The 22,766-nt window shown below is 38.6% G+C and overlaps 1 protein-coding gene across 3 annotated transcripts in view; it reads right to left on the reverse strand.

Annotated features, from left to right (window-relative positions):
- Positions 1-10,631: 10,631 nt before the first annotated feature.
- The window catches only part of rnf24 (ring finger protein 24), a 33,868-nt gene continuing 21,733 nt past the window's right edge, over positions 10,632-22,766 (reverse strand). The window contains exons 4-7 of one of the 3 annotated variants that reach the window (XR_013820116.1): positions 22,691-22,732; positions 17,002-17,081; positions 11,928-13,357; positions 10,750-11,591 (exon numbers count right to left, since the gene is read on the reverse strand). Coding sequence is in view for 2 of the 3 variants with exons in the window: in XM_079862377.1 (XP_079718503.1) it covers positions 13,216-13,357; positions 17,002-17,081; positions 22,691-22,732 (264 nt within the window). In the remaining variant the exon portion in view is untranslated. Of the gene's footprint in view, positions 13,358-17,001; positions 17,082-22,690; positions 22,733-22,766 lie in introns of all 3 variants that reach the window. The other 2 variants (XM_079862377.1, XM_079862378.1) reach the window with 2 other exon arrangements.

Raw genomic sequence — 22,766 nt, forward strand, 5'->3', positions numbered from 1 at the left:
CACTTCATCTCTCTTGGCCGCTGGCCAAGCTGCTTCGGCGCTTCACACCATGGCTGTTCTCCAAGTTTTTCAGGCCAAACTTCCCCACTCTTTGGACGAGTCTGGACCTGAACCAGAGGCTTTCAGGGATCTGCGCAGCACCACAGACCAGGCCTGCGTGCCACAAAGTCAACAGCCCAGGCGATTGGACGAAGCATGGCCAGCTTGATGGTGCTCGAGCAGCACCTTTGGCTTAACTTGACTGACATGAAGGACGCCGATAGGACAGCTTTTCTAGATTCCCCTATCTCCACCACCGGTCTGTTCGGCCCAGCAGTCAAGGGGTTCGCAGAGCGCTACACTGAGGCTCAGAAATCGTCGCAGGCTATGCGCCATTTTCTCCCTAAAGCTCCAGCTCTGCTTCGAGCCGTTACAAGAAGGCACCACCTCCTCAGCAGGTAAAATCAGCGCCTCCGGCCTCCCAGCCCCGTCCAGCGTCTGAAGTCTGTCACCGCTCTCGCTCTGCAAAGCGCCAGCAGTTCCCTGAGAGACGGGGACCCCGACCCAAGATTGTGTTGGACCCCGAGCCTCGTAAGCCGAGGGAGAGCCTGAGTCCCGCCGAGGCCAGACCACTCTCCAAAAAGCGTCTCAAACATTTCCCAGTCCCCTCGTTTCAGGCGGCTAGAAATACCGATGTTGCAGTAAATGGGTCTGTTATAAAACGCAAATAAAGCACGAAAAGAGCTCTTTTCTGTCTGTGTCATATGTAGGTCACGTGCCGACAATAAAGTATGCACCCCTACACACAAGCACTGTTCCCACAGTATTAACCTCTCCTCCAGCTCAAGCTGGAAAGGTAATGAATGTAGTGCGCGTGCCCACTATGAAGTATGTACCACTACACACAAGCACTTTTCCCACAGTATTAACCTTTTTTTCCAGCTCATGCTGGGGATGCAATAAATGCAGGCCATGTGCCCACTACACAGAATGCACCCCTGCACACAAACACTGTTCCCACAGTATCAAACTTTCCTCTAGCTCACGTGGGAAAGGTGATGAATGTAGCGCACGTGCCCACCATGAAGTACGCACCCCTACACATAGCACTGCCACCACAGTACCAATTCTCACCCCAGCTTGTGCGGGAGATGTAATAAATGCAGGTTGTGTGCCCACTACGAAGTGTGCACCCCTACACATGAAAACTGTTCCCACAGTTTCAGCTCTCATTCCAGCTCGTGCTGGAAATGTGATGAAAGGTGTGCCCGCTGTAAAGCACGCGCCCCTGCACATAAGCACTGTTTACACAGCACTGCAAGACGGCTGGGCGACCGGGACCCTGTCACAGAGCGGCCCATGCCCAGTTCTCATTCAACCCCTAGCTATGTGGGCCAAGGCCTGTGAGGCCATCCCCGGTATATATGTATGGGTGTTGAACATAATAAAACGAAGCCAGTCGCTACAGTTTGCTCGCAGACCCCTGCGCTTTCATGCCATGGTCGAAACGACAGTGAGAAGAGATGTGGCACACATCCTTTGCATCGAAGTGTCGAAACTGTTAGAAAAGGGAGCTGTCGAACCAGTTCCTCTTTCACAAAGCGAGTCAGGCTTTTACAGCCGCTACTTCCTCGTTCCGAAAAAGGATGGCGGCCTCAGGCCCATCCTAGACCTCAGACACTGAAAGCTTTTCTCCCATATCTAAAAGGCCACCACGTCCTGGTCCGAACTGACAACATTGCAGTGAATGTCCTACATAAATCGCCAAGGCGGTCTCAGGTCAAACAACCTGCACGCCATGGCAAGGAGTCTCATTCTATGGGCTCAGCACAATCTGCGCTTACTGAGAGAAGCGCATGTGCCAGGCATTCTGAACCAGGGTGCGGATATGTTATCCCTTGTTCCCCCATCACTGAAAACCATCACTGAAGCAAGAGCGCCTTCGACCAGGAATCTCTACGCTCAGAAATGGGTGGTGTTCTCTGGCTGGTGTGCAGCACGGAGCCTGGACCCCTACTCGTGCATAGTACCAAGTGTACTCGCCTTTTTGCAAGAGCTCTTGGATGCGGGTCGCACCCCCTCCACGCTCAAAGTATATGTGGCGGCCATAACAGCATCTCACGCTCTTGTGGCCGGACAATTTCTAGGAAGAAACAACCTCATCATGCACTTCCTTAAAGGGGCAAGGAGGCTAAACCCTCCGTGACCCCCCTCTGTGCTGATCTGGGACCTCTCCACGGTCCTGGAAGCAATGAAGGGAGCCCCATTTGACTCGCTTCGGTCTGCGGACCTGAAGCATCTCTCGCTCAAAACTGCTCTTTTACTGGCGCTCGCTTCAGTCAAGAGAGTGGGCGATTTACATGCGCTATCAGTGAGCGATTCCTGCCTTGAGTTTGGGCCTAACGACTCCAGAGTCGTCCTTAAACCAAGGCACGGTTATATTCCTAAAGTGCTCTCAAGTCTGTTCAGAGCACAGGTTATTTCGCTAGCAGCTCTTCCCTCACCAGAGGATGAAAGAGACGCAAATTTACTCTGTCCCGTCAGCTCTCTCAGAGTTTATCTGGAGCGTTCTGCCTCATTCAGACAGTCGGAACAGCTTTTTGTGTGCTTTGGCGGCCGCACCAAGGGACTCGCCGTCTCAAAGCAAAGATTATCGCACTGGATAGTTGATGCTATTGCTCTGGCTTATGAGTCTAAGGGCCTTCATTTCCCCTTAGGCGTCAAGCTCATTCCTCAAGAGGTATGGCCTCGTCTTGGGCTTGGTCAAGTGGAATACCCATTGAAGATATCTGTGCGACGACCGGCTGGGCCTCGCCATCCACATTTATGAGGTTTTATAACCTGGAAGTTCCCGCTTTGCAAGCGAGGGTTCTTTCAATACAAAATGTGTAAGCACAAACCCCCTGAGCCTTAGGGCCCGATACATATCCAGTCCTGGTTAAATTCGTACTACAGTTCTCATATATATATATATATATATATATATATATTATATACAATAAAGGTTTGGCCCTCATTAGGCCCATTCCTTGTTTTTCCCTATACGAAGCCCATCACGGACTGGCTTTTATTGGGTTCATACTTTACTCTTCTATAAGCCTCAGGCATCTTGCCTTGGGCTACTGTATGGAGCGAAGTTAAGCACGCACGGTGTTTTGAAGGGGGTTCCCACAGCGTAAGCTAAGCCTTACACAATATGAGACCTCTCGAAAGAGATGAGGGAACGAGTATTGCGTAACCCGCCGTGCTACTGTGCTTGATCAGGGGATCGCTTCAGTCGATTAAACCTGAGTTCCTTGGCAGAATGAGTGCTTATATAGCCATAAGCCACGCCCATTCTGGCGGGCTCTGACGCGCTAGGGCGCGAAGCGGACTGATTGTTCGCGCGTCTGAGCCGCCTCGCCATAGGTTCGTGCAGTTGCCGCAGCACAGCCAATGACTGCGCTAGTCACTCATCTGTGTCTGCTGTGCAGCTACACTGCGTTTTAAAAAATTTGGCTTCAATATTCTAGAGAAAAGGAATTTTCCCATAGCGTAAGCTAAGCCTTACGCAATACTCATTCCCTCATCTCAGGGAACCGAGGTTACGTTAGTAACCGAGACGATTCTTCAGTTAGGGGTATTTTTGATTAGGCTCAGGGTACACCACCAACAGGGTTAATTGAGCCTCCATTAATTGATGCTCATATTTAGCTGAAAGATTTTATAAAGTTTTTGATGTACAGAGCAAAAAAAAAAAAAACAGTTACACATTATCTTCAGTGTGTCTCTCGTATATCATCCCAGAAGCCTGGTCCCCCAGACAGCAACATAGTGTCGGCCCACATCTGGTACGTATTTTGATATAATGTGTGAAGGTGTGGAATTTTTTTCTTATGGTAGTTAATGACCCCTAGACTTCAATAATGGATGCGCATATGTAGGTTCAAATATTTTTGATGAACAGAGCTCTAGTAAACACAACAGGTAACACATTCTCATTGCTTTCTGGAAAGCATCCACACACCATTGTGAATAGGAGAATTCCCAGTTACCACAGATGCAGATGTCCCATGGTCCCATGCCCTCAGTTATGAACTCAGGCGGGCAGTAATCTTCTGTGCCTTATAGAAAAGCATTTTGTCTGAAGAGTTATCTTGAAATACTACTGCATGTTTTCAATGTTCCATTAGCATGCAAACAAGTATTTGGTGTTATTTGATTCAAAACAATTGGGCTTCAATTTAGGACTCAATGTTGACATTTCCAAACCAGGTATGATGCGACAGGTTTTTATTAACAACGAATCTGTCTATACTTAAAAACTTTCAAAATTATATGTAAAGACAAGAATGCCTATGGAAGAGAAAATATTTAATAATATTTTTTAATAATAAATTGCTGTTTGGGAGGCCTGTATCTACTGGAAGGGGTGTGGGATGACCAGGCTAGAAGAAAGATACTTTTTTTTTTTTATTGTTAGATGAAGGTGCTTTTAGTCCATATCCAAATTGTTTACATGTTTTAGGTTTAACATGTTTTATGTTTTAAGTTTAACAATGTGTAACATTTGCTACAGTAGGCTATATGAATCATGGTGAACGTTAGTTACTAAAAATATAACAGTTTAATGTTTGTTCATGTTAGCTCAGATATATTTAATAATATTAACAGATATAACTTTTTTATTTTAATTTTATGTAGGCCTATTAGTACATTTTGAAATGAGCATTAACTTATAATAAATGCGTTAGAAGTATTTTTCATTGTTAGTTTGTGTTATCTAAAGTAGTTAAGTAAGGGATAATGTAGAGCGAGGTGGTTGTTATAGCGAATATGACCCCGACAGGCTGATCAGGACCCCGACGCGAAGCGGAGGGGTCTTGAATCAGCCTGAAGGGGTTGTATTCGCTATAACAACCGCCTCGCTCTACATTATCCCGCTTATTACATGGCTACCTACCAAATAAATCAATAATTTGACACAAAATATTGATTTAAAAAGGAGTTTATTGATTTAAAAACGATTGCATTGCTTCCGCTAAAGAAGAATAGTCCGTTCCGTTCCGTCTCTACGGTTAGAATCCAGCGTCCATAGCAACGCTCTGTTTTTCATAGCAACGGCGTGTTATACTTGGCAGCGGTCTGTTATCAAGAAATAACAGACCACATTCTACATTAGAATTCAACCAAGCCATGTAATAAGTAAGGGATAATGTAGAGCCAGGCGGTTGCTACAGCGAATACAACCCCGACAGGCTGATCAGGACCCCGACCCGAAGCGGAGGAAATAACAGATAACAGGCAGAAATAACAGACCGCATTCTACATTAGAATTCAACCAAGCCATGTAATAACTAGTGTTAACAAATGAAACCTTAACGTGTTACCAATTTTATTTTTATTTATTTACTTTTGGCACCAATTTCCGGTTGTTATAAGTACAGACTTTGTAAATTCACTCTCAATATACAAGGGTTTAAAAAAATAAAAATAAAAATATTTACAAATAAATATGATTTTTCATTCAGTGTTAAAGTATAAATAAATAAAATGCGACAAGAGGTTAAGTACTTTTGTCGACAATGAGCTGGTCCAAATATAATAAATGTTTCACATTTTGTTCTGAGCATCATTGTGTATTGTCCTGTTTTTATTTGTTTTTATCATTCTTATTTTAAATCTAGACAGCCACATGTGCAGTGTCCACCAGAGGCCAGTAGTGCACAGTTTAGGCAAACAAAAAATGTGGTCTGTAGACTTCAGTGTCATTTCGAATTGCTTTAGTAAATGATTCAGGGTTATTAGTTACACTATTTTTTTACAGTCTATGGTTACACCTAGTGTAATATAGCTACATAACTGTTTACATATAAACTTTGTTTTATCACTCACATCAGGGTTGAGTTTAGTGCCTGTGGAAGTTTTTGTGTGTGATACAAATACAAGTTCTAAGGAGGAATTTCCACTTAGAAAAGAAACTGATAGCCTACTGCATGCAATTATTTGTGTACAGTACAGACAATCTCTTGTTCTGTCGGCTTATCTGAGGGAAGCTAGTGGGTCATTATGGCTGAAGTGCAGAATAAACATACCAAGTTATTGACCTTTTGGACAAAGAGTTTACAATTTAGTAACTAGATAGGCCTACTTACATTTTCAGAATAAAATGTGAGGGGTGCTTGCCAGTGCAAAAGTTGCAACCACACAGCAAGGGGTCTTTTGTAATGATTATAGGCTATTGGGGTGAGGAATAGGCTTAAAATCTAATGATTTTCTACCCCCACCCCCCCCCCCCATTTGATGTAAGAGAATGATCTTATAAGGTATAGGCTACTGCACATTAAGCTTCAGCAGGTTGCATAAACCTCTAAGACAGTCTTACAACTTAGACATCAAATTTATTTTCTTTAAGACTGTTCATATCTTTTTTAAATCAGTTACATAAAAATGTAGATTAGCTTAATTTGATACCAAAAACTAAGACTGACTGCCCCGATTAACTGCAAGTGGGTCATACTTGAACTTAAGACACTGTCTTAACATAATGGCTATGCAACCGGCCTCAGAACGCAGAATAGGACCATATGTTTCTTGCATATCCTCAAGTGATGTGTGCATGTGTGAACGTGTGCGTCCCAGAGGTATAGTGCTGAGTAGATTACTTACTTAAATTGTAGTCGGTTACTGATTACAAATTACATGACAAAAATTGTAGTTAATAACGTAATCCATTACATTACACAATTAAGGTGCATAATTGGACTACTTTTTGATTACTGTACTTTTAGATTAGGCCTTCTTTTGACCTACTGTAACTCATTTTGATTTGAATAGGATAATATTGTACATATTGTCATATTGATATAAAGATACAAAGAGAAATAAAATATATTCAATTCTTTATTATCAAAAACATGAATTGCATTAAATATTACACTGTGTCAGGGTTTCCCAGACTGGGAATCGTGATGAAACAGCAGAGGGTGAATGAAAAGAAATGGAAAGCTTTTAATTAAACCATTAAAATTTAAATAAATAATTTTAAAATTAAAAACAATTACTAAAAAGATCAAATCTTTTATTTGCTTACCTGCATGTCTTGTGACCATTAACCGACTTCAGAGAACCGTGAACTTGTTATTATTATTGACTTAATTTTATATTTGACCTAACTTATTTAACTTAAAATCTCTTAAGTAAATATATTCAGTCAAAGAGGTTCAGCTTACAAAAAGGTTGTGGAATCCCTGCATTCCATGTAAATATGAAATGTGAATTTGTACATTGTTTGAAAGACAAAAGCCTTCCAAAGACAGTAATGACTCACTGGGTGATAATTCAAATAATGAATGTGTTCGTCAGGAGCTGATTAGATATGCAATGTTGAAAAAATAAAATAAAAAATGCTTCTTAAAAGTGAAATGATTTCTGTAAATCCAGTGATCATTTGCTGTGTGGGTCGACTAGTGGCTGGTCTGTGTGTGCGATTCCACAAACCTGGAATACCTTCTAAACGTTTATAAGCAGTAGGCTGTATTAGGAAGGAAAATTGAAAAGATAAAGTAGTAATAGGGAGAATCATGAATTATGAGAATTATGAATAATTTACTGCCATTGTGAGAATAACATGTAATCATGTAATCAATACAAAAAGTAACTGTAATCTGATTACGATATCCTGTGGGCTAGACTTCAGAGAGAAGGGTGCGTTGAAATAAATTGGTAAGAATAAATTTACCAAGAAATAAAATTGGTACAAAGGTTGCACAGCTTACCCCACTATCCACCAATCTACATTTGTTGTAATGCTACAGTGAAGATCTTGAAGAAATTTGTTCTTCAAACTTAAAGACAACAAATATTCTTTATTTCAAAAACTTGGCAACTTTATTTACAATTCAAGTCAGTCACATGCAACATATTTTAATGAATATAACACAAAATTAGCAAAAAAAAAAAAAAAAGCATCTTTGCATTTTTTTTTAAATTTTCTTCAAAATGTTGATTAAATATACAAAAATATAGTTTACAAATACTATACAGAAAATATTCTGCTGCAGAATTCTTACTTATACAAACATGTTTGTGAGATTCACAAACATTAGCAGTGTTAAAACAAGACTGTGTTGGGAAGGGGCGGGGCTTACATGTTTACATCTGTGAGGTCACAATGGTGAGGGGTGGGGCCATATTAGGTCATCTCAGAATGAAGCAAAAGAGTGGTGTGGGGAAGGAGGAAGTTTCATGGTGGTTCACAATGACTTTGGAACAGTTGATAAATTGGCAGTTTAGTTTTGATAGTAATCATGTATATATAAAAAAAAAATTAATACAATGTTTGAATTACATTATGTGCCTTGACCACATTCTATGACATAACTGCTACTTTGCAACAGAAATACTGCCAATCTCTTTCCAACAATCTTTTTTCACAATAAAATGTCATCTTCTAGTCTAAAAAGCCTGCCGGGAACAAACACAAGTTGTAAAGTTGCAACTGAAATCCTAATTTTGACTTTTCAAAATACAATTGGTCAACCAAATATGGCACTCTCAGTAATGATCAGTAAAAAACAAACAAACATTAGTTTGAATATGCTGAGCAAAAATGTAACCCATCACTTAACATTCCCAATCTGCTTGAGGACTACCTCCTGAATAACCGTGCTAATTTGACTTTCTAGATATGTTTTCAGAACGATTTTGGATTTTGAAATTGCTTTAAACAATGTCAACAAAGCCTTTCTTTGCCTAATCTGTATTATCACTAAATTAGAGCTGTTAGAACATACTATTGAACTGTTACGGGTTTTAAACCTTAGCACACAATAAATAAGACAATATTTATTTTGCCCCATTTCAGTTCTGCCTCAATGGAGAGGCACCAATACCACCAAAATGGAAGAATATGAAAAGTGCAGCGACGCAACTCGATTTTTAGACACAATCAACTACTTTCACATTACAATGACACAGTTGAACCACAGCTCTCTATATGTATACATTCGTGATCAGAGTGACACTTTAAGACCTGCCGTGTTACAAACGCCAAAGAGATGAAGGAGAGATCCTAATTTAGGACTCACAATTTAACGCTGTTTGTCCATGATAAGGAATTACAAATCTAAAGGAAATCCTCAGTGTTTTACACTTAGTTAAGACAAAGTACCAGAGCAAACCAAAAGAAGTAAAAAAAAAAAAAAAGCCTTATATTTTTTTTTGTTATTTTTTTTTCTTTTTAGATAATATGCACAAGAGATTCTTCACACACTCAGCAAATGCAGAAAAAAAATAAATAAAGAAATAAATAAAAAATAAAATCTCATTAAATAAACTTAACTTAATTCACAGTCTGAATCTAGCCTTTCAAAAACACAAATACACACCGCAGAACATGTTGGGCACAATGGGCAGTTTGCTTGAAAATGAATTACAACATTCAATCCATGGCCAGACAGCACTTTAAATAAAACCAATGAAGATTTAGTTTGGGTTTATATAAAGCATTTTGTCATATAACTCTACACGGCAACAAAATGTTTCTACATTTGGCATCATTTCTAGAGTTGTGGCCAGTCTGTATTATACATATTTTTCTAGACTGCCTTAACATGGAGGGCACAGAGACCCAGCCTGACCCTAGGAGGTTAGTAGGATGAAAAAGAAGAAGAAAAAAGTACTACAGAGCAAGAAAGAGCCAGAACGCTCCATCCTGCCGACTGCATTGACCGTACTCATTGATCTTAATGGCTAAGGATTCTGTGTTACAAAGTGTTGGACTGATTCACTGACATGCTGAAAGATGATGGAATGATACTAAACTAGACTGTGTATATCAGCTGGGTCTGTACTGAGGACATTTTCCAATTTCAGTGACTTCTGGTCAGATCTAAGTTTGATTTCTGTAGCGTTCTAGTTGATTTTGCCTCACTCGAGCAGCATTACGTTTATTAATATTTGTTGGAGACAGATCTAGGGCTTGAAACCAAGTATATTTTCAGAAAGCTATGTAGCACAATATGAGAGCCAGTATATATATACACACACACACACACACACACACACACACACACACACTTGCTGCTTTGCATAGAGCCACAGTTTTCATGGGAGATATGTGATAATAACAAAAAATAATCCATCCCAAAAGTACCTGGGGCATAAAACCTGGGCGATGTATGCAATAATAATTCATGAAAGACGAAACAACACCTTTGGGACATTTTGTTGAGTTTAAATTTGGTTTGGTTTTAATTTGCAACTATTTCCATTAACTCTATAACACATCTGCAGAACTCTGCAGCAGAAAAAAAGACTGCGAGGATGGGGAAACTGAAGCCTGAAACGGACTAATGCTTCAACTACGAACAGTTTCTATGAACAGAAACCTCCTGGGTATTCATGGCAGCAGTTCCCAAAGTGTGGGCCGACATCATACATATTGCAGGGAGTCTGCAAGTTCCTTACAAAATTAAAGGTATTATTTACTGTATATAATTGTCATGTTATTTAGACTGGGTGGGAAAATCTTAATTATTTAGAATAGGGTGTTCGCTTGGTTTGTTTGGTCCGGACCAACATTACCAACACTAAGGTGTATTCACACCAGGAAAGTCCGATAGTTCACTTGCTTTGGTCCGGACCAAATGCAATGTTGATTTTTTTTGTTTGGTACGGTTCGCTTTCACACTGCTCTTTTTGCAAGTGAACCAAAATTTGTAAACAAAACCACACGTGTGCTAAGGTCGTCCATTCATTGGACAGGATTTTTTTTTTTTTTTTTTTTTTCCATCAACCTGCCAGTTGTCCTGATCGGGAATAGTGGTGTTATTCTTACTTATATATAGCCTATCTAAGGCTTTCTTATTGATATGCATTTATTGTATTGTTGTAGTGTATTTATTGTTTTCTCTTAACCATCAACCTAGAGACTGCAGATGAAAATGAGCCTGTATGGCTAAATCTGGCACATTTACATTTTGGACTTTGTCCTCATGTTGATTAATGTGCGCTGTCCCTTTTAAATAAAGAAATAATAAAAAAAGAATTCTCAAGCAGGGAAAAGCAGAAGTGCAAAAACAGGCTCAGCATGGAGATATTTCGTAATGCAATATTTGTTCTTTTACTGATTTGGTGTTATTCTCTACAAACGCAATATTAAGAAACTATTGAGCAATATGACAAAATGTCATCTATACGATGTTGTAATTAGATTTTGAGAAGACGACGATGTGCTGCAAGTACGGTTCCGGCGGAGAGAACGTGCTTTTAAACCATTTAAGCGCGGTAAGACAAAAAAGAACGCTCTGTCTGTGAATGCACACACGGCTCGCAGAAAGACGCGCAACAGTATCGCGTGCACAGACAGCGCGCCAGAATTCTCTTTTTCTTTCGCGCTTAAACGAACAATAACACATGCACAGCATTATGCCAAAATGTCCGTTTTGTTAAGTATCCTCATAAGAGCAGTCAAATAAAAAGGCGCAGTTTTCTGCAGTTGGGTCGGTTCATGTTCACACCGTAAACGAACCGTACCAGAGTTCGTTTGGAACCGTACCGAGACCACCTCTTCAGCTGGGTCTCGGTTCGATTGTTTGGTCCGCACCCGAGTTCGATTGCTGTATTCACACCTGCCCAAAAGGTCCGCACCAAGGGGGGAAACGAACTTGAGTTCGATTCAATCGAACCAAACAAGGCAGGTGTGAATAGTCCTGGTCCGCTTAGCATTCACATTGGCATTTAAACACCGAACCTAAAGGCATAGCGATACATTCACAACCTAATTGGTAGGCTTTTATTGTGTATATTTCACGATGGAACTTACTGAACATCCAAACCAATGCTGTTTGCTGGGATAAATGCACTCGTTGTATGTGCGTAGCCTGCATATGATGGTATTTTGATCAGCTGAGTACCCGTGAAGCGCTTATAAATGCAGGACAGCGGCAGGAATCCCTCCGTCACACATATAAACGAATATCTGCTGCGAGGAAAAGCGGTTCTGATGCCTGTACCGAACTGGGATTGGCAACATCGCAACTATGACGAGAAAAAACAGGTATGCTTAACCATTTATCTTGTGACACCATGTCCCGTTTTTGGTTCGTTTACATGTCTTTGATCCGTGTTGCGTTCATATTTCATTCGAACCGCGCCAGAGTTCAGTTGGAAGCAGACCGAGACCCATCTCTTCAGCGGTTTCGGTCCGCTTGTTTGGTGCGCACTAGAGTCCGGATGGCAGCGTTCACACTTATTCAAATGAACCGCACTAACAGAGCAATCGCACCACGATTCATTTTAATCGAACCAAACATGCCAAGTGTGAACACACCGTAAGAGTGACAATAGTGTTTTTTTTTTTGCCCTTAACCTTTTTGGTTACTTTAAAATTCTCATCAAATACAGCCTTGAACCCAAAGCTACAGACGTGTGTGTGTGTGGGTGTTTGTGTGCATTTAACACAGTCCTCAGTTAAAAAAGCATGTAAAATATAAAGGCGTCCACAGAACACAGATCAAATACTGCTAGGTCACATCCTGACCTTAATAACACAAACTCTGCATTCACATTTGTTTTGGGCACCAGCTAAAGGTCGCAGCGAACCGTATCTACCAATACAGCCATTCTACCGACCGTCACAACACAACAAACAAACAAACAAACATATACATATTGGAGAGCTGCTGTCCCTTTAATATACAGTATAAACATAACCCTCTCTAATGAAAATAATACCAATGGTTTGCTCTGTGGCTCTGTGTACATCAACTAAAAAAAATTTTAAATCATAAAATATAAAACAAGATCTTGCTACTACCACAAGCAACTAAGTTTGAGTTTAGTTTAAAGTGCTTGTTAAAAAAAAACTGTTAAAAAAGTAGTTTTTTGTTTTTAATGTTATTTTTTTTTAGTCCTTGTATTTTTTGCCTCTCACTGGTGTCCTCAAAAAAAGTGCTTTGGTGTGGAACGGTTACTTTAAACATGGCTTGGCCATGTAAACTTAATTCTTCTTCATTATCCCACAGGAAAAGAAGCTAAACCCAAATAAGACGGATGGAGTAAATCATCTATTATTGTAATTTGGAAAAAAATTCGTTATAAAGCCACCAAGGCAGGAAAGGGACATATGCAGGTCACAGGTCACCGTGGCTCCGGGAACAAATCCTGCGGTCTGTCCTTGGATATGAGCGTGTACCTGTACAGGAGGGAGTGTGAAGGTAGTGGTGGTCATATTTTTAGGAGAAAGAGGAGGGGCTACACTAGGTTCTCCACCCCGGGCAGAGGCTGCGGTGTTGGGGGCACAGGCTCGGACATGCTCTGCTGCTGCGCCAGCTGTAAGACGGGCATGTTGCACAGCGGGCATACCTTCCTCACCTCCAGCCATTTGATAAGGCACCTGAGAGAGACACAGAGACAATGTGGAAGATGAAAGGCAAACTAGATAACATTATGCTTAAAATTTCCCAGATCACAGCAGAGTACGTGAAACTGCCCACTACAAACAGGCTCCACTAACCCGAACTAATACTAGTAGCAAGTCAAATGTGATCTCATTTGATATCTCATGGCTGGTTGTGTTGGCGAAGCTGGGCGTCTCCTTGCAGGAAGCCCATGTGGAATGTGAGACTGAATCTCGGGTTAGTCTGAGTGAGATGTTGGCATTTCTCTGATGAATTATTCACTGTAAGCACAGTTCTATTTTAGGCCGTGTTGGTCCCATCAGGTACACAAACAGATCTATGATACAGAAGTCTACATTTAACCACTGACAGCCTGGATGTAGGGATTTTTAGGGATTTGACTGAGGTATAACATAAGAGTAAGTTTCTTTTCTCTGTCTGTATTTCAATAACAGTCCATAATAATCATTATGCAACGTTATACAGTGATGGGCATTATTTTTTTAGTAATGAGTAATCAATAGGACCTGCAACGTTTTTTCTCTGGTGTGTGTGTGTGTGTGTGCGTGTGTGTTTATGAGGCCGGACTGGACAAAAGCGAAGTGAATGCCGACAGTGCGCGAGAGAGACCGAGGGTGTCCGAGCATTATATAGTTTGTTTATAAATAAATTACACATTTCAGCATTAGAATAATCTCTGAAGCCTATTGGTATCATCTGCAACGTTTTAATTAGTTTACATGGTTATAAAAATAAAATGTAAAAATAACCTGCAGGGAACGTTCTGAGAAGGTTCTGTTCAGGTTATAAAATAAAACCTAAAAATAAACTGCAGGGAACGTTCCCAGAAAACATCTTTGTTTGGCCGGTTGTGAACACATGTGGCAAGCACGCCTAGAATTTGGCTTAAATAACCTCTGATGATGATGTTCTCTGTAGGTTATAAAAATAAAACCCCCAAATATTATATTTTATTATTATTATTATTATTTATTTTGGCACATTGTTCAGTAATATATTGAGAGCATTTTTGGTACATTTCTTAAGAAGCATAATTTATTTTTAGACTTATTTGTTGGCCAGTTGTAGTCTGTGCAATAAATACTAAACAGTTCTAAACCATCTATTTATCCACTATAGTATTGATAATATTTACAATAATATATTGAATTTAATAGGTGTCTCTCATATTGTCCCACAGCAACATTAAAATAGTGTAGATTAGTGTACAATGTTTTATAATAACAATTTATTCTATTTAGTGTCCATTTCTTTCATTTAACATATTTAATATTGGGGGGATCCAAGTTATATGACACATTTAAAAAAAAAAAAAAAAAGAAGTAACTCAATAGTTACTTTCCCTGTTAATTAGTTACTTTTATAATGATGTAATTCAGTTACTAACTCAGTTACTATTTGTGAGAAGTAACTAGTAACTATAACTAATTAAATTTTCAAAGTAACATGCCCAACACTGCTCATATATATACGGAACCATGCTGATTGAGGCTGAAAATCAATGCATACATAGTACATACAAACTGTTCGTGTTCTGTCCTTTATTAATAGTTTAATAAAGGACAGATTACTACTTTATTAATAGTAGTAATAGTAATCCCACATTCTGCTTGGGGAAACCAATGCTCTCGAGCCAAATATGGTTCTTTCAGGCCCCGTTTACACGTGCATGGTTATTTTGAAAAACAGAGACATTTCCCTTCGTTTGTGCCCTTCGTTTACACGCAAACGTAGAATTCGCCTCTGAAAACGATTCTTTCAAAAAACTTCGGCCAGAGTGGAGATTTTGGAAAACTTTGTTTGCACGTTTGCATGTAAACTGTTTTAGGCAGCCGACGTCACATATGCGACAGAACTTACACCTGCGTCAAAAGTGCGACCTATGTTTACATTTTCATTTGGCTATGGTGATTATGGATGCATTCAGAGTAGCAGTCACATTTATGTTGGTGCAAACTCTTTTCGTCTGTTTGCATTTGCAAATACAGCTGCTCTATTATGTCGAGGAGCAGAGACGAATGAGTGCTCGGAGGTCAGCAATTTTGCAACAACTTCTCCTCCCTCTAACACGAAGAGCCAGTACACTGCCACCTACAGGTTTGGCATGCTTTTGACGGCATATAGACACGGGTTTGTGTAAACAAACACTTTTCTGAAAACTGACAGGTGTGCACAATGTTATTTTTGAAAACGGAGAGGGTGAAATGTCCGTTTATGAAAATAGCCGCCCACGTGTAAACGTAGCCTCAGTGAGTATATGGCTCGACGGCAGGAAAAAAATAAACCAAACAATTTTTAAACTTTTTTTTTTGTATATATAATAAAAGGTAGTGTGCCGATTCAATTAAAAATCCTCATATCACATATTTTTAAATATTTCATAATTAATTGAAGCCTGTTTGTCATGTGTAATACACCGACCAATCGTCATCTGGCACAACAAGTTCAAATTTCATTGGACAATGTGAAGTGGAGCGGTACTTTTCCGGTCATTTATAAATAAATCGTTTGAAAATTACATGGACAGACAAATTTACATTTATGAAGCGATCTGAATCTGCATTGTTGAACTAATGGATATTAATTGACTACAAAGCACTGCACAAAGCCAGCATTAATGGTAAGTATAGAATTCAAGTAACTTGTATTTAGTCTATATTGATACACCGTTTACCATTTGATGAAACTATCATAGTTTGTTAAATGAAGCCCAGGCCTACAGGCCTATTATGTGAAGTGTAGGCTGACAACAACATGCGAAAGGTTGACTTTATTATTTGAACATTTTTGATAATTTTGCAGCAATAGTATAATAGTACAGTACTACTGGTCAAAAATGTGCACACACATTACTATTTTTATATAGTATTATGCGTATATAGTATTTTATACAGTATTTATATTATCCTTATGCGCATCAAGCCTGCATTTATTTGATAAAAAATACAGAAATAAATTATTACAATTTAAAATAATGTTTTTCTATTTTAATATACTTTTTAATATAATTTATTTCTGTGATGCAAAGTATATATATATATATATATATATATATATATATATATATATATATATATATATATGCCCCTTTTTTACATTGGAGCCCCTGCCCCTGAGGAACTCTCGGCACGTCCCTGGTTCCTGGAGAAGCAAACTAAAATGTTGAAATGTTTAAAAAGAACAAAGAGCTCCCAACCCCTCTGATAAGTGTCCAAGCATTACTCTGACATTTACTTTGGCATTTACTGACATACAGCCCAGTGCAAATGTTTCATAAAGGGGCGAATGAGAAGATGGGTGAGTCAGACACATTTCAACTAGATCAATTTCAGATCACAGTTATCCAGCACTCTTGAAACCATGGCATGTAACATTGCAAATTTGTATTTAGGTTAATGTTTTAAGGGGGCGTAATTGATGTCATCTATGCCACTAGCAGAATCAGAATGCCTTTTTCAAGTGTCCAACATGACCTGTCTGCCACTGTTTGTCAAACAGGTAATCCAACCTCAAATTATAATGTTATTAGAATAGAATCAGACTGCAAAACTTGGTTTGGAGCTGCTAGTGGTGCAGACATTTTCCTAATTTAGAAAGCAACATATGCCAGGGCACTCACTTTCTGTGAAAGGCATGTTTACACGGGCAGATTCCCAACTCATCTTTCTGCTTGAATTCCTCCAAACACACCGCACAAATCTGGAGAGAGAAAACAATACATTCCAATGAACACAGATAAAATGTTTAAATATAAACGTTTGTCTTCAAAGAAGACAACACTTCCATTAAATAGGCTACACTTGTCTCAACATGCCATTACAAGTAATGGATGTTATCACTTTCAAAGATCAGTAAGAAAGACATGTTGTAATGCTGTATTCATTCAGGAAATGGTCTACACTCAAAAAGTTTCCTTTGTAATCTAGCAGTGAAGTTTACCAGGTCAGGGTGCAGATATGGCATTTCATCTAGGGAAAAAAAAAATCTAGAACTGGTTCTGTAAAAGCCAAGATAAACACTTTGATTAACGACCTGTTATCTGACCTCACATCAGACGGTGGAATTCTGTGAACATTTGGACGTAATTAAATGGTGATGTAATCTAGAGGTAGGCAAAAGATATTAGGCTGAGGGCTACTAGCTAGGTTGATAAAGTAGTCATTCAAATTCAGATGAATGTATAAGAAAATGACAAAGTGAAATGAGGTAAAGCCGAAAAGGCAAGACAGGGTGTTTCAGGGTGAACAGATTAAACCAGTGCTTTACTGATGCAATCAATGCTGGAAATGTGCATGAAATGATGTCCAAAAAAGCATAAAATACATTTACATTTTTTTCACAACATTTTACAACATTCCGTTGCAGTCAGGTAACATAGCAGTATATTTTAAAAATGCTTTAGAAACCAATGATATAACCTAAAAATAAAACAATATAACCTAAGTATAAAATAAAAAAATAAAACTTTTTTTTAAGTATTCTCAAAATGAGATATTTTACTAAAAAACAAACATTAGTTACCATTAGTTAATGCACTGTGAACTAACGAACAAACAATGAACAGCTGTTTTTATTAACTAACATTAAAAAAGATTAGTAAATACTGTAACAAATGCATTGCTCATTGTTAGTTCATGTTAGTTAATGCATTAACTAATGAACCTTATTGTTAAGTGTTACCAATAAAATAAAATCCTGACTACAGGGTTAAGACACTTCAAGTGACAAATTATATCAAAAAACTAAATTAACATCTGCTATAATTCACAATTTAAATGTGTTTATAATACCTTGCTAGAATGATTCATAATGCAAGTGAAAGTCAAAACAGATAGCTCATATTATCTAGGACATCTTTCCAGAACTCTGCACAAATTAAATATTTCATTAACCTTGCTGACAGCAAATAAAGGAGCAGGGAAATGCACAACTAGTAATTGTAAGAGAACAAAAGGGGTTTCGGACAAATGTGCCGGGGCACAAGTGTGTCTGTCACAACAGATATTTACTGTTCTGTGTGTGTATCATAAAACAAGATACAGTCCTAGTGCTTTAGGTGTCATTGACCCTGACCAGGGGGTGGTCAGCGAATTATCGAGACACAATGGTTCTGTGTTTGAGATGAGACTGTGAGAATAAGAAATTGTCTGTTGAATACACACTGTTGGGTTTTGTCAGGAAAGAATGGCATTAACGGGGCCAACAAGGGACAGAATACGCCCATGTGTGAATGTCTCTTCATAACACAAAACATGTAGCTGTATCCAACAAAAACTAAACAGACACTGCCTTTACTTCCCTACTGTTTTATACTCCAAGCAAGGCCAATCTGTTTATAATCAATCATCCAACCAGGCCAGTGTCCTTCCAATCAGAATAGTGCATAACAGTGATGGTATGCCATTGAACCATCATGCATTTCTATTTTATTAACATCCTGGTCCTCTATTTGCTTCCCTCTGTTAGGCTTCTGAATTGAAAGGAGCACCTCTGCAGTTCAAACGTGACTCCCCACTGTCTTTTTTAACAAACAGAAATAAACCTTCATAAGCATTGCTCAGTCCGTTTCACGCCGCCGCTCTCGTCTGTATGATCTCTCACCTAGAGAGCTGCAGCTATGTGCAAGTATTATAAACCACGAACCGTGCAGTTTTATTTACGACTGTTTCACTGCGGTGGAATTACGCACAATATATCTTTCTCACTGACGCTGTGATATTTATGTCCATGCTGTTCTCACTGGTTGCCATCTGAGGATCCATATCTTGGCAACTGTCTGGCACATATGCTAGTTTTCTGCACCAGTGTGTTTGCATATCAATCATCCGTGCATAAGCTCTACCGTACGTGTATGTCTGTATATTATCAGGGTACTTAATGTTTCGAGAGATGAGATTATATTCACTCGTCTCGGGCTGAAGGATCCTGTTTCTTATGTAAGATCAAGGACAGTTGATAGAGCGGTGTGAGGCTGTATAATTCTGCTCATGAAGTCAGACAGATCACCTTTCTAACTCATGGGGGCTTGAACTTAAAAGCCGAGGCCACATGCTGTGGTCGGACACTCCTTAATTCAATGTAGAATCTAGTGAAGTGAATCTAGTTAAAAGGGATTGTTTACCCAAATTTTTTTATTCCGTCATCATTTGCTCACCATCAAGAAGAAAGTGTATTTATTTGTCAGTGGGGAAAAAAAAATATTGGACCCTATAGACATATTTGACTTCTTTCTTGGGTCATGCTTTTCTTCTTGGGTCATGCTTTATACTAGGTGGCCTTAAAAGGTTAGTTCACCCAAAAATGAAAATTCTGTCATTAATTGCTCCCCCCTCATGGTGGTCCAAACCCGTAAGATCTTCATTCATCTTCGGAACACAAATTAATATATTTTTGATGAAATCCGAGAGCTTTCTGATCCCTCATAGACAGCAACGTTATTGCAACTTTCAAGGCCCAGAAAGGTAGTAAAGACGTTGTCTTAATAATGAGCTGCCGTTCTGACGTAGAACCCAGAATCGCTGTACTGTGTTTACTACGTGAATCGCGTTGGAGATCTGACACAGAACAGAAGAAATTGTTGAATAAAGTCATTATTTTTATATATTTTTTTGCGCACAAAAAGTATTCTCGTCGCTTCATAACATTACATTTGAACCACTGTAGTCACATGGACTAACTTGATGTCTTTACTACATTTCTGGGCCTTGAAAGTTACAACGACACTGCTGCCTATGGAGGGATCAGAAAGCTCTCGGATTTCATCAAACATATCTTCATTTGTGTTCTGAAGATGAACGAAGGTCTTACGGGTTTGGAACAACATAAGGGTAAGTAATTAATGACAGAATTGTTGGATGAACTAAGCCTTTAACTGCTATACTTAAGGTGTCATTGTTACAGTGTAATTATACATTTAAGTACTGAGTAATATTAATTAACAACATGTACTTACTATAAGGTTAGGGTAGGATTAGGATTTGGTTGCGGGATAGTTGCATGTAATTATGCATAATTTACTGTTATTACTATGGTAAGTATATGTAACAAGGACACTGTAAAATAAGTGTTATCCGATATACGTATTATGTACATACATGTTGGTAAATTGTAAAGACATTTAAAGTACATTTAATTAGCTTGTAACATTACATTAACACCCAAACCCTTACCCCAGAACCTAACTCTAACCCCTATGATCCTTACACGTATTCCTAAACCTAACCATACCTCAAGCTCATTAGCAGTAAATGTGGGAATTTTCCAGAACAAGATGTAGTTATTTACACCATAAATCCATAGTCTTGTAGGTATTTAATGATAGTACATAGTAGTTAAGGCCACCTAAAATAAAGTATGACTTTACAGGTTTGGAACAACACAAGGGTGAAAAAAATTAAGGCAGAATTTGAATTTTTGTCTTTAAACACAGTAATATGACAGTTTATGATATTTCAGAACCAATTAATTTATGTCGCTCAGGGGTAAAACACTAATTGTGCATGGCTGTGCTAAATGTTTGTAACCTCTAACTATGCTAGTGAAAAACTCCCATGCCTGTGGCATACAATCATAACATTGTTTTTGTGTGCACAGAATGGAGAGACCAATGAGCTTGTAGCTCGGCCCCCCACCCCTTCCTTCTTGTCTGAGCACATATGCAAGTGCAATCCCGATATACCAGTACAGGCATGGGGAATGTAATAGACATGTATTTTCAGTTTCACAAATGCCCTATGAAACATTGCAAGATTTGTTGACAAATCTCAGTGTTATTACTGTCAATATTTTTGTTTTCATCATCAATATAAAAAACTGAAACTGAGAAATAATGCTTTAAATGTATTTCATGCCTGTATTTTATATTTTATTTTAAATATAATTAGTTGCGTATTATGGTCACACTTTAGATTAGGGTCCAATTCTCACTATTAATTAACTATTAACTACATTTTGCCACAATAAACTCATTATTACTGCTTAATAATAGTTAGTTAGGTAGTTGTTAAGTTTAGGTATTGGGTAGGATTAAGGGATGTAGAATTATGGTCATGCAGAATATGTGCTTTATAAGTACTTATAAACAGCCAAGATCCTAGTAATATGCATGCTAATAAGCAGCTAGTTAATAGTGAGAATTGGACTCTAAACTAAAGTGTTACCCATATCGCGAGATGAACTGTACATTTGCGATATTTCGATAATTTCTATATATCATTCAGCCCTAGATGGAAACACCTCACACCTGCAAATGTGGAAATGGTAACATCTTTGGGGGGCGGGAAAAGCAAGTATCAGGCTCATGGATGAAAGTGTTTCCCAAAAGCTATTTGTGAAAAAAGTCAATATCAACTATAAAAACTTGAGTCTGACAAATGAGTGTCATGACTGCTGGCAAAAAAAACATGTAGAATACCATAAAAAACTGTGCTTACAAGTGCGGATGACATTTGCTTGGCACTTCTTGGGCAGTGCTAACACATTTCAGGCAATGTTTCAAAAGAAATGACTAATATTAAATCACTGACAGCGCTGTTAATATTAATGACATTTCTAGCACTTCTAGTGTTGGATAAAAATACAGTGGCTGTGAGAACTTTGTGATCTTTACCCAGATAAAATGTTGAACAGAGTTGCTGTTGAACAAACTTGCACCATGCATAAAACTTGCAATTGCTGTTGTATCAAATGCAAATAAAAATAAATAACAAAGCCAGACGTGACACGAGGATGAGCTTTCCAACAAAACATAACTCAGTTCAGCACAACACAATGCTGCCATTGTTTTGCTTAAAGATTACATGGTATCCATGCACATCCACAGCCAGAAGAGAAATATTACTGTTTGGTTAAAATAGCTGCTTGAATATCCAGCTTTAGCCATGATGCTAAAAATATAACTACCTAAAAGTAGAAACTATTCCTTGACAATGAGCAAACCGAAATGGGGAGAGAAGGGCTTCAGGAAATTCCAGGAGAGTTTGAGCTTTCAACATGAGCAGTGGTGTCCTCACACCTCAATATTGTCACTTCCATTTCATTAGCACTCACATATGAAGTCAGTCTGGCCTATTAGCACTAGCAAAATTATAGTGGTCATGTACGAACTGGTGAAGGTTAAACGTCATATGCTCATGCTATTATTAAACATGAAGAGAGTGAAACTCAAAGATGTCCTTTAAATCTCATATGCCACATATCAGCACATATTTAACCTCTTGCCTGAAACATCAAGTAAATTATTGGCCACAAAAAAAATAAAAATTATAATAATAATTTCTGCACAGCTGGATGAAAGGAGGAACTCCTACCTCATGCAAGTTTAATTCTTTGACTTTTTCCTTTTGAATAACCTGTAAACGGAAAAATAACTTAATTAGTAATTCA

The sequence above is a fragment of the Squalius cephalus genome (assembly GCF_949319135.1).
Source record: "Squalius cephalus genome assembly, chromosome: 2".
In the NCBI taxonomy this organism is placed as follows: domain Eukaryota; kingdom Metazoa; phylum Chordata; class Actinopteri; order Cypriniformes; family Leuciscidae; genus Squalius; species Squalius cephalus.